We start from the raw sequence: 11,752 nt of genomic DNA on the forward strand, positions 1-11,752 counted from the left end.
ACGCAGCATTGTTTACATGAACACTTGGGCCTTGTGGACTGAGCACAATCAACTGCTTTGTTGCCCGATATGTGGATCGTAGGTTTATAGTGATTAAAAAAGAAACTATAGATATTTGAGCAAAAACAAAATATTTCCACCCAAGCTTGACCACACAGCAACGGCAGGTTTAACCTGCTTTTGGGTCCCGCGGCAAAAATAAGCTGCTGGGCCCCAATTAACCTGCTGTTTCACTCCCTCGCTTTGGAGCAGTGGTTCCCAACCTTTGGGTTGAGACTTCTCGAGAGGTTTGAAGATAAATATGAGGGATGATTTTAAAGAAATAAATGTATGCTAAAGAATTACTGCTTTGTTCTGGTGAAATACTGGATTTTTTTCATCTTCAAGACCCTTAAAATGAAACAATCCTAGCAGGGAAAAATAAATTTGAAGTGCTCATACCTCATTTCCCCGCAGTAAGGCAATGAGTCAGACAAAAGATCAGCACACCCTTACTGATGGGTTTCAGTGGATTTAACAGAACGTTTCTATCCCTGTGATGAGGAGTCACAAGTAGACATGTCTTCATTTTAAGGTGTTTAAAAAGTTAAGAACCACTGGGGAACATTATTCATTTGCTGGAATATTACATGACCTCAGGTTTCCTGTGTGGTAATCTGATTAAACCAAATTAATTTAGGAATTTGCACCATGTAAGCACAGTATCAGATGAAATGACACAGGACCCCTCTTCAAGATGTGACCTCAAGATCAGGTAATGAAACAAAAAAACACTGTAGAGGCTCCTAAATATGTCAGTTGATATTGTTCTTTAGTAGTGCAGATTCCCTCTTTCCCAAAAGCAATTACTGGTTCAATTAATCAAATTAGCACTAACAAGTGAACCTGGGGCTTCTGGGGATGTGAGACAATTCCCACTTTGCCCTGTTTGTAATACAGCCTTGCATACAGCAACTTTAACTTAGTTTTTTTATAGTGCACATCTCCAAAAGAGTTGTTGCACACTTTATGCAAAAAAACAAGAACAGTACAGCGAACAATGTTAATACAACAGGGTTGAGTTAAGAAACAAAGATAATACAACAATAACAGAATCAAGAAAGACACAGATCAACATTGTTAGAAATATTCTTATTTACAAGTCTGAACTCTTCTGGAGGGATGAACACCATTCTTCAAAAAGATATTCCCTCATTTGGTGTTGTGATGATGGTGGTGGAGAGCGCCGTCTAACACGTCTCCTGTAGGTGTTCAGCTGGGTTGAGATCTGGTGACTGTGAAGGTCACAGCATAAGATTCACATCAGAGACCACTCTCATCAGGATAGAAATGTGTCATAGTGGGATAAAGATGATCACTCGGAACAACTTGGTGTTGATCTGCAGTGACTCTTCCCTCTGAGGGGACAAGTGGACCCAAACCATGCCAGCAAAATGCTAACAGAGCCGCCAGATCCCCTCACTGTAGGGGTCACGCATTCAGGTCTGTTTAATTCGTCACCCCTCTGTATTTGTTAATTGTTAATTATGAAGTGACAGCCAGCAGTCGATTAGCTTAGCTTAGCATAAAGACTGGAAACAGAGGGAAACAGCTAGCCTCTGTCTGAAAGTAAATCAACTACCAGCTCCTGTAAAGCTCATTAATAAACAAGTTGTGGTTTATAGGGTTTATGTGTGGGACTGTTTGTTTTAGGCACAGTTACTAACTTAAGTCTTGTTGCCAAGCTGTTGCCAGGCAACCAGTGGAGGCTTTAAGAAGTCACTGCTTCCGGCTAATAAATAGTCCTGTATGTAATCACCTGTAAACCACAATTTTTTTGCCTTTTTACTTGTAGACAAACTAGACATAATGTGGTAAATAAACTGTAATTTTTTCACCTTTGCACAGAGCTAGCTCCTCCCCATTTCCATTATTAGTGCTAAGCTAAGCTAACTGGCTACTGTGTGTAGCTTCATATTTACCGTACACATGAAAGTGGTACAGATCTTCTCATCTAAGTCTTGGCAAGTAACTGAATGAGAATAATTCCCAAAATGTTTCCTTCAAACTGTAGGAATTAGTCGAAGGATTACACAGTTCAGGCTATATGTCCCTTTACAAATAAACATTGAAAAAATATCGGTTTTAAGCCTAGATTTGAAAATCTCAACATAATCAAACATTTTTCCAAATTAGCAGTGTGAGCTGACTCCAGAGGAGGGGACCTTTCTGCACCTGGAAAGATTGTTTAAAATTAAATCTAGTAATAGTTAATAACCAGCATCAAGAGAGTAAAGGACAACATAAGATTGGAGATTCAGGGCTAACCAATTAATTTAAAGTCGAAGTCAGAGGGAGGATTTTGAAATCGGCTCTTTCTTGTAATTTGCTGCAGCAAATTGCCTTTGAAGTAGTTGCCTCTCATGGTAGCCTTTGACCACTGGGTGTCATCCAAGCAATAAAAATGCCAGAGGAACATACTCCATGCTGCATGACTCACAGCTGGGTTGTGTGAAGACCTTGGCCCTTGGTGTGTTGGTTGTGTAATGAGATAGGAATGAAATCTTTTAGAGTTGGTCTTGATGATAAGCCCACCCTCCGCCACTCTGTCATGTGACCACCATGAAGCCACATAGAAAGAGAGAGAGAGCGCGCAAAAAACTCAGCTGTATTAAAAAATGTGGATAAATTGCGCACCATATAAACGCGAAGAACAGACTGAAGACTTGCTTCACAGCTTGGGGGATATACAGCATGAACATGGCAGTCTGTCTGGCCCATAAGACCCCCCCTCAGCCCCCCTCCTCTCACAAACACACACACACACACACACACACACCTCCCCTCAGTGAAATGTATGGAAGCACTGCGGCACACTGCGTGTATTTGCAGGCTGCATGGCTGCCTGGCTCAGCGTTCAAAGGGAGAGCGGAAGATAGGAGGAGGGGAATGACTACACCAAGAGAGTAGGAGGAGGAGGAGGAGGAGGGAGGGAGGACAATTTCCTTTCTGTAACACACACGCTACAAGAACACACCGGGAAAAAAAACGGAGAGAGGAAAGAAAATAATAGAAGAGAGGGAGAAGGAAACACCGCAGCCCCTCCGTTGGTTGGTTGGTTGGTTGTTTTTTTTTGGGGGGGGGGCAGAGATCGCCTTTTCTTCTAACGCAGACTTGCGGACTAACATGGGGGGAAGAGAGAGCTCCTGACGAGGATTGACTTTCAGTGAACCTCTGCTCTGTGGTACAAGTCTGCTCATAGACAGGGAGGAAAAAGGCGACGGGGGAAGACATGTTGAGGGGTTTTTCGTCTTGAGGTTGCGGTAGGATGTTGATGTTGTTGTGCTCTTAAAAACAGACGGCTCTCGTTGGAGGAAAAAAAAAGAGGCCAAATGGAAATTGGGCGGTAGGCTATGCTCAGGAGCCATATCGGTGTTTATTTAATTGGTTTGTTATGATCTGAAATAACGTAGGCCTCTCAGGCAGCCCCGCAGTAAATAAATACACGGTCAGCAAACAGGAGCTACATAGCTGGAAATTAACTATTTATATGTAAGGGGACATTTTTAAAAAAATTTGATCCGCTGTTTTTTTCTCCCCCAGTAAGTGTTTCTGAGCTAATTGTTTCTAAAACCAAAGTCGGTGTTAAGATTCATCCAAAACATTTCCAGCCTACATCAACTCTTGAGGGGGGTCATACAAAGGCCCAGTAGAAAACACAGTGAAGGCTACTTGGCATCATTATAAGACTGTTTTAACTGCACAGGGAACATTTCCACAGGCTGGCTCCAAGCACAAAGGTGCACAAGACTAGTGTTTACCTCCCCAGTTTATAGCTTAAGGCAGGAGACATAAGAAGATTTTTAAATGTTAATGTCGACCGACGTTGCATCCATCATGCTGCCTGTGTCCCGGGGTCTCATGGACCGGGATAGAGAGCTGGACACCATGGCCGGGGTGCACCCCAACGCGGGCGGCGCTCCTGCAGCTGTCCGGGGAATGAAGCGCGGAGACCCGGAGCCCGACGGACAGACAGCGGCGGCTCTGGTCGACTCGGCCGGAGCTGAGTGCAAGCGTCCCCGGATCGACGGCTCGGGAGGGCTCGGCGAGGTTGGTCAGGTGAGGGAGCAGGACTCTTTGTCCAAATACAGTTATGCAAACACTATTTCTCTGTCCGAACACACATGCATAGCACAGAGATCTCTCTATATTTGACACATACTGGCATTTTTATCCTTTAAGCAGTTATTCTGTTGTGCTTGCATTTGTTGTCTAGTTTAAGTAAACTGAATACACATCTGCAGCAACATTAGGGCCACAAATGGGCCCAGTACATTCCCAACACTGTAGGAAATACCACCACATCTCACAGCTGTAAATGACTCCAAATGCTGTTAATTCATCTGTAAAAGGGGATTGCAATAGTCGACTTTGTAAGAGTGTAATCCATGGTGTTCACTGGGCTGTTACATTACAGCTGTTACATTGCAGCTCAGGCTGTTGCTCCAGGTTTAGGCAGACATTGCAATAGTTCAATTTGTATTAACTAAATCCACAATGTTTACTGGGTTGAAACATTGCAGCTCAGACTTCCTGTTGCTTCAAAACTCTAAAGAGCATCTTCTTTTTTATGAATATCCATAAACCCAGACAAAGTCCCAGCAGCAGGGGGTGGAGAGTGTAAACAAACTTGACCTTTATTATGCAAAAAAGAAAGAAAAACCCCCACCTCTGCCATGTGGCCTAATGGTGTGGACAACATTTGGTTTAGAATTGATGTAGGCTAAGTGTTTGCTCGTGTGGTCTTTGAAGGGGGAGGTAAGGGGGTATCTGAGGTCAACAAAGACCTCTAGTTTTATTGAGGGGTAATCAGCCCAAACCTAATCAATCTAATTACCTTGATTCTCAGACTCCTGCTTTTATCAACATTATTGCTACAGTGTCTGGCCTCTCATTCTATGCTTGGATCAGCAAATGTGATCGACTCTCTTGACCTATTTTCCTTCAATGTCAGCAAAATCAGTTTGTTGTTTTTTTTTTTTTTGCTCCTCAGTGATCCAAAAATGGTTAAATATCTCTTTAATAGAGCATCACAGGAGGGCAGGAGGATGCTCTGGACATCATTATGGTATATTATGTAGGCTGGAGAGCTCCATTGGAGAATAGAAAGCTATTTGTCTGCCATTGAAAGCGCCAGTAATGGAGGTGAAGTGGCCTGTTTGCTCCTGTTTGGAAAACTAAATGGCTGGCTTTACATCGTCATGCTGTCGGTGAGTGCTGACAGGCAGGCTTAGGAATGTAATGCACTTAAAAACAGATGTGAGTGGAAGAGTGTGTGTGTGTGTGTGTGTGTGTGTGTGTGTGTGTGTGTGTGTGTGTGTGTGTGTGTGTGTGTTTTTATGTGGGAGAGAGATGCACAGATCAATAGCTTCAGCCCCTAAAATGTATTGAACGTGAGCTGGCTGGACAGTCCGGAAATGAGAGTGGGAGAGATGCCCCCTCCCTCCCTCCCTCCCTCCCTCCCTCCTCCTCCTCCCAACCTCTGTTTCTCTCAGTTGGTGCAGGAACAGATTTGCCCTATCACTGGCAGTAAAGAGGCTTTGTTTCCAGATAATGGGATCACATCTCATACTGGAGGGGGCATTAGAACCACACTGATCCCTGAGATCCTTATCTAAGGGGGGGGGGTGATTTATACAACACACATGCACGTACAGACATACACACAGAGGCATGATGAAGATTATAATTCATGATTTGTGGTCTGTGCCTCACACTCAATAACAGTCACTCTCCGATCCCACAGTGTGTATATAACACAGGGTGACGTATTTTTATTCCCCTAACCTGGTGACACCATTAATATTCTAGAAGCAAATTGGGTTGAGTGACGTTCAATTTTCCTACTTTTAAAATCGGAGCACTTAGCTTTCCAAGAAATGGCCATAAAAATGCACACAAGCACTTCTGTAAAGCTAATCTTCAGAGGAGAGTAAAAGGGTGGAAAATATTACAGCGAACCATATGCTGGCTCCTGTAAAGCACTCTGCTTTCTGACTCTCTGTCTCCTCTTCCTCCTTTCTTTCCATCCTTGCTATGTTTTTTTTTTTGTTTAAAGGACATTTATTGCAGGACATCACAGCAGGAGTTGAACTCTGACCTATAAATGAAAGCAGCACAATAGGGTGTGGTTGTGGTAAAGATCGTTCCCATTTGCCCATTGACACTGCTGTTTTTCTCATTAGTCAGTAGAGTATGATGTCATTGCATTGCGGGGGTGGCACTGCTCTGTCAAGTCAGATCTCCAAGTTTTAGCAGAGCAGCAATGCATGTACGAATCAGTGCAGCACATGCAGTAAATGAGTGAATGCTCGGCTAACGTGGACAAACAACGCTAGTGAGTTCAAATGTTCACTGCTGCTGCTGCTGCTGAGCTCCCGGCGCTGGCACCATGCTCAACCAATAGTATGGATTTTAAATGAATATTAATCACCAACTGGTCTGCTTCCAAAAAAAAAAAAGAAAAAAAGATTATCAGTCTGTTTTGCATTCCAGTGCAGCAACTGGGGAAATCCTGCATTTTTCAGGATGACAGGAGATTCATAAAAACACACCACGTCTCCAGCCCAAGTCAGAATTTGGGAAATGTTGAGAGGAGGTTGTCTGCTTCAATATCCATCCGGCATGCTGCTGAGCGGCCCATGTTTTGTTGTCACTCTGCGTAGGAACTGGAGCTCTCTCTAACCTAATAAGGTCTTGCCTGGGGTGACAGCACTGAGGACAAATGACTTGACTAGGACATTAATGTAGGTGGATCACCCCTCTGTACTTTCATCTCAGCCTCGGCACTGAAATGGAATGAAAACGTCAGCAAGAAGAATGTACTGTTGCTGTGAGTTGAGAATATTTATTTAGTTTTCAGGCCCCTGTTTTTCTCTGATAAATGGCCGACAGAGCTCTGTTGACTGAATTATGAGAGAAGCTGGCGTGTTTTTGGACTCTGTGCTTAAAGTCTATTAATCCTCACTTATCAATTACAGTCAAGTCATTAGTTCATGTTACAGATAGACTCAGATCTAGTTTATTTGTGTCAGTAAACTGTATGTATATGTTAGTCCATGTGCTGAGAAATGAATAGTAATTAAAGATAATAACAGCAAATTATTAGAGCAGAAATGATAATTAGCCGGAGCTCCTCGGTAGCTGAACGGTTGCCGTGCACGAAACATAACTGTAACGTAGCTGGTTTGATTCCAGCCGGGACACGTGTTTCCTGTCTGCATCCTCACTAATGACTGTTACAGAAAGTGTCCAAAAATCATCTTTAAAAAAAAAAAGATAATTAGCAGATCAGCAGAAAATTAATTCAAAACAGTTTTGATAACTTATTAATTGTATAAATTATTTTTCAAGCCAAACGTCCAAAAACAGACGATTATTGCCTCTCAAATGTGAAGGCTGCTCTATGTCAAACATGAAAAGTCTTATAATAAACCATTCAGTGATGAATCAAGAAAATAATACATATGCAGAGTCATTGATAATAAAAATAATTATTAATAATAAAAGTGCTTGAGATAATGTAGAAATATGATTATTATTATTTGAGCAGCTGACTGTGTTTTCAGTGACCTGTACTCTCTAAGTTTATGGTTCCACTGAATAACTTCCTCTTTGATAAACAATTCTTTCATAATCAGATTTAATGAATCTCTGCGAAAAACTCAAAAAAAAAACTATCAGAATTTTCTACCATAAATGGGCGTCAGCGTCAGTGTTCGTCCCAGAAGTCCAGTATCAGGCTCTGGTTTCACTGGAGCCATGTTGAGTCATCATGATGGACAATTATGTTGTACAGTAAACGATTACAAGCCAATACTTCTCCTCTCAATCACATCTAAAACAAACTGGGGCAATTTGACACTTTTTTATGATGAGTTAGATTATGATGCATGTGATTTGTTAGCCAGTGTTGATATATGATTATCTTCATGCCAGAACTGTCGAGCCCGCTTCCAACATTCACTTCAGCTTCATCCAACATCCCCTTGAAAAAGCATGTGTAGGTTTACTGTGGAGCGTCAGAAGGATGTGAAGTATACCGGGGGAAAATAAACTTCAGATCGTCTGGCCGACTGTTTGGCACATAAGTGCTTTGTGGATGAAATGGATTCACATCCTCTCGAGTGTATGGAGTGCCCTGCTTTGCAGTTAGGTAGGATGGCTCTCGGAGCAGTGAAATGCAGTTCCTCTACTCCTCTGAAGAGCAGCGGTCCCAAGGCATGATAGGAATAGACGCGAGTCTTGTGACCAAATTAGACACCACACACACACTCACAAAACAATCACACCTGTAGTTTTTGAAGAGTAGTAACAGGGTTTGTGTGTATAAGGGATGAATCTGGCTCTGTGGAAACTTAGAGGTAACTGAGCTTCTTTTCAGAGTTTTATATTCCAGGACCGGTCCTGTTCCCTACCCCCCCCCCAGCTCATCTCTCCTCCCCCTCCTCCCCCCTCCGCCATCTGTTGACTTCAAGTCATTTTGTTACTTTCTCCTGATTGCTCACCCGGTCTTCCCCTGCAGTTTCTTCTCTTGTTTTAGAAACCCCGTCCCCAGAACCTCCTCCACCCCCAGACAGCAATCAGCTATGCTTCATTTGTCACCAACAACAACAACAAAAAAGGTGGAACCATGATTAACTGCGGCTGCGTTAAGCCTGAAATCTTTTTTGTTTCTCATGTACTGTGCATGTGACTGAGGTCTTGAGAGTGATACACACTGGTTTGGAGCAGCCTCCACGCAGCCCTCCCTCTCTCATTCCGCCCAGTTCCTTAAGGAAATTAAGCACATGACTCCGCTCATGTATGAGTCATTGTCTTTGCTCCCTCCATCTCTTTTCGTCCATTTCCCGTTGTATTTCCAGCTCTCCCTCAGTCTCTCTGCTCATATGAATTCCAGATGTTTCCAGATGTGTCTCTATGTGTGTGTGTGTGTGTGTGTGTATTTTAATAACACCTCCCCTTCCCACGTCACGTTGACACAGTGTACTACCCCGTAAATCTCTTTTTGTCTCCTCTTTTTTTGGGTTTTATTTTGATCCTCCTCTGTTCCCTACCTTCAGTGCATTGCGTTTAGTCTCGCTGAAAAATAAGGTTTATACTTTATTCATGTTATTCAAGCCTCTAAGAGGTGATTCATTATTTAGAGCTTCTACCTCCCGAAAGCCAGTTCACTAAGTACATTTTTGGCTCTGAGATTGACTCGCACAAACTGCATTTTTCAATCACGAAGACGCTTCCTTCACCCCACACCACCCGACCCAACCTCTCTCTCACATTTGGAACCTTGTGCTTAGTTTTAGTGAAACGGCCCCATGGGTTTCAGAGTTAGATGGCTACAGTATTAATCAGGCGAACTCAAGCTGTGAAGCGCACAGAGCAAAGTGTTCCCCCCGGGGACAGAGCAGACGAGGGACATTGGTTCCAGATGAAAGGAAGATCAGGGGAGGAAGGACAGAGAGAGGAGGGAGGAGCTGAGTTGTTTTCTAATCTAGTGATATGAAGCCACAGACAGGCAAATCTGTTTTCCCCCTTCAAAGCGTGTTGTAATTGCTGTGAAAAGGTCCTTTTGAATGGAATACATTAGCATAAAAGCCAGAACGCAGAGTTATGAGTACGAAGAAAGTGAGTTTCAAACTATTTTAGGAAGCAGGGATGTAATTTCTGTTTAATATTTGGCTCCAAACAAAAAGATCTTTTTTTTTCTCCACATCTTGTTACACTGTAATTACTCAGCAGATGTTTGATGTATCCGTCTCTGCTTTACACAGTCAGAACATTGAGAGGAATGTGGTGGAGATTGCATCAGGGCTCATGATGCCATTTCACACCAATGGGCTTCATGCTCGCTGACACTTGTGACCTATTTATGATTTAAGAGCCATGGTGACACTCGTTCTTTCTGCCCGTCTTTCATCTCCCCGCTCGCATGATCTCACTCGCCCCCGTTATCACGTCTTTACAAGCAGACAAAAGATCCGCTGGGTGGAAAAACTCTGGAGGAGACTGACTTGCGAGATGGCAGGAGTGTGTCACCGGTGGAGTTAATTTGATTAGGAGTCACTTACGTCACAGAAATATCAAGTCAAATGGAGAGACAGGGCTGAAGGAAAGAAGGGAGGGAGGGAGGGTGATGGTTTTAAGTGAATTAATAAAGTTTGAGCTTCATTCCTGAGTAATAAAAAAAGATATTGTGTCTTTTTGCTTTACAAATTACTGACCATGTTTTATCTGCTCTCCTCTCTTTCAGAACAACGACCCTTTGACCCTTGGTTACCATGGATACCCGTCTCATAGTCAGGTAAGGGCACAGTTGCATCTCAAACACATGGAAAAACCAGGAGTGTAACATGGTTCGGTATGAAGCTCGAAGAAACGTAGTAAAAAAAATGTAAACATCCAACAACAGCTCATCGGTCAAAATTCTTACTGACACACTTTAGTTGCTGCAGTGGAAAAAAAAACAACAACTTTTGTTTCTTGCAAGGAGTCAGAACACCTGCTGACAGCTGAGTTATGCTGATTTCTAAAACTATTCTAAATATAAACTGTATATAAAGTAGTGTAAACTAGCTCCACCTCCAGCAGCTGCAACAGTAACATGCTGCTCTAACACTGATGCTTCACTATTAATAATCTAATGATGTCATATATAATAATATATCAGTCAGAGGGACCAAACCACTACTTTTACTGCAATACTTCTTACAACATGCTGTTTGACCACATCAGAAATCAAAGGTGGAGATGTGGTATCGGTTCACTACGGAGATAATGGAGCATATTTTAATAATGGTGTCAGTCAGTGTTGTGGGTCTCTGGGTTTGTAACCAGGTTACCTGGTCTACGCCGGCTACTATACATCCATGAACATGCTATAGCTAAGTGGTGCGCTGCCAAAATGTTCAGCACATCAGAGTTAGTGTATTATTAAAGTATTTTGACAGTAATTGTTTGAGTGACGGAGCGTATCGAACAGAGGAAAGTCACATACCGAACCGAACATCCTGTACAGAAACACACATACCGTTGAGCAAAAACACATCCCTCCATCCTATTGTGTAATATTTGTTTCCTATCTGGGTGCAGTATTCATATAGCATTAATAAGACTCAGTGAAGCGCTCTAAACCACAAGGTGGGGGTGTAGATGATAATATATCAGTGGTGTAGAAGAAGACACTCTTCCATTCTTACCCTCCACCTACTTTCCTTTCTGTTCTCAACAATCAACAACATCATTAATCATCTCTGAGCCTTTCAAACAACGTGTTTTTTCTTTTAGCAGCTACTAAACAGACAGATCATTCTATTTTTTTCTTTCCACAAACAGACACAAACACACAGCCATAGAAAAAGACTCAACCTTATTGCCTATTGCATGTTTGTGTGTGTGTGTCTGGATGGCTGCAATCTGTTTACTTGTGTTTGTATTAGCCAGCTGATTGTGTTATTAGACTGTTCAGTTTATGTGGTTAATCCTTAGATCATCCTCCATTCATCCACTCATCCTCTCATGCTCTGCCCGTAATCCCCTCATCCCTCGCTCCCTGCGATGCCCAACAACCTCTGGCTGCTTATCTGCACTTTATCTGTCTTAAGTCTTGCTCACTCTTATTTGCTTCAGTGTGAGAGATTTCTTTCCCAGGCTGTCTGTTGTACTGTCGAGCGGATATTGCAGACGCCTGGAAGCCAATTAGCCAGTTTTCATTTCA

General features: G+C 42.7%; 1 protein-coding gene across 6 annotated transcripts in view; it reads left to right on the top strand.

Moving 5' to 3' along the window:
- Positions 1–2,980: 2,980 nt before the first annotated feature.
- The window catches only part of rbfox2 (RNA binding fox-1 homolog 2), a 33,917-nt gene continuing 25,145 nt past the window's right edge, over positions 2,981–11,752 (top strand). For all 6 annotated transcript variants that reach the window (XM_042390598.1, XM_042390606.1, XM_042390615.1 and 3 more), the window contains exons 1-2: positions 2,981–4,098; positions 10,289–10,339. In XM_042390598.1, the coding sequence (XP_042246532.1) occupies positions 3,847–4,098; positions 10,289–10,339 (303 nt within the window). In that variant the 5' untranslated portion in view covers positions 2,981–3,846. The remainder of the gene's footprint in view (positions 4,099–10,288; positions 10,340–11,752) is intronic.

Source organism: Thunnus maccoyii, chromosome 2, assembly GCF_910596095.1.
Source record: "Thunnus maccoyii chromosome 2, fThuMac1.1, whole genome shotgun sequence".
NCBI classification, from domain to species: Eukaryota; Metazoa; Chordata; class Actinopteri; order Scombriformes; family Scombridae; genus Thunnus; species Thunnus maccoyii.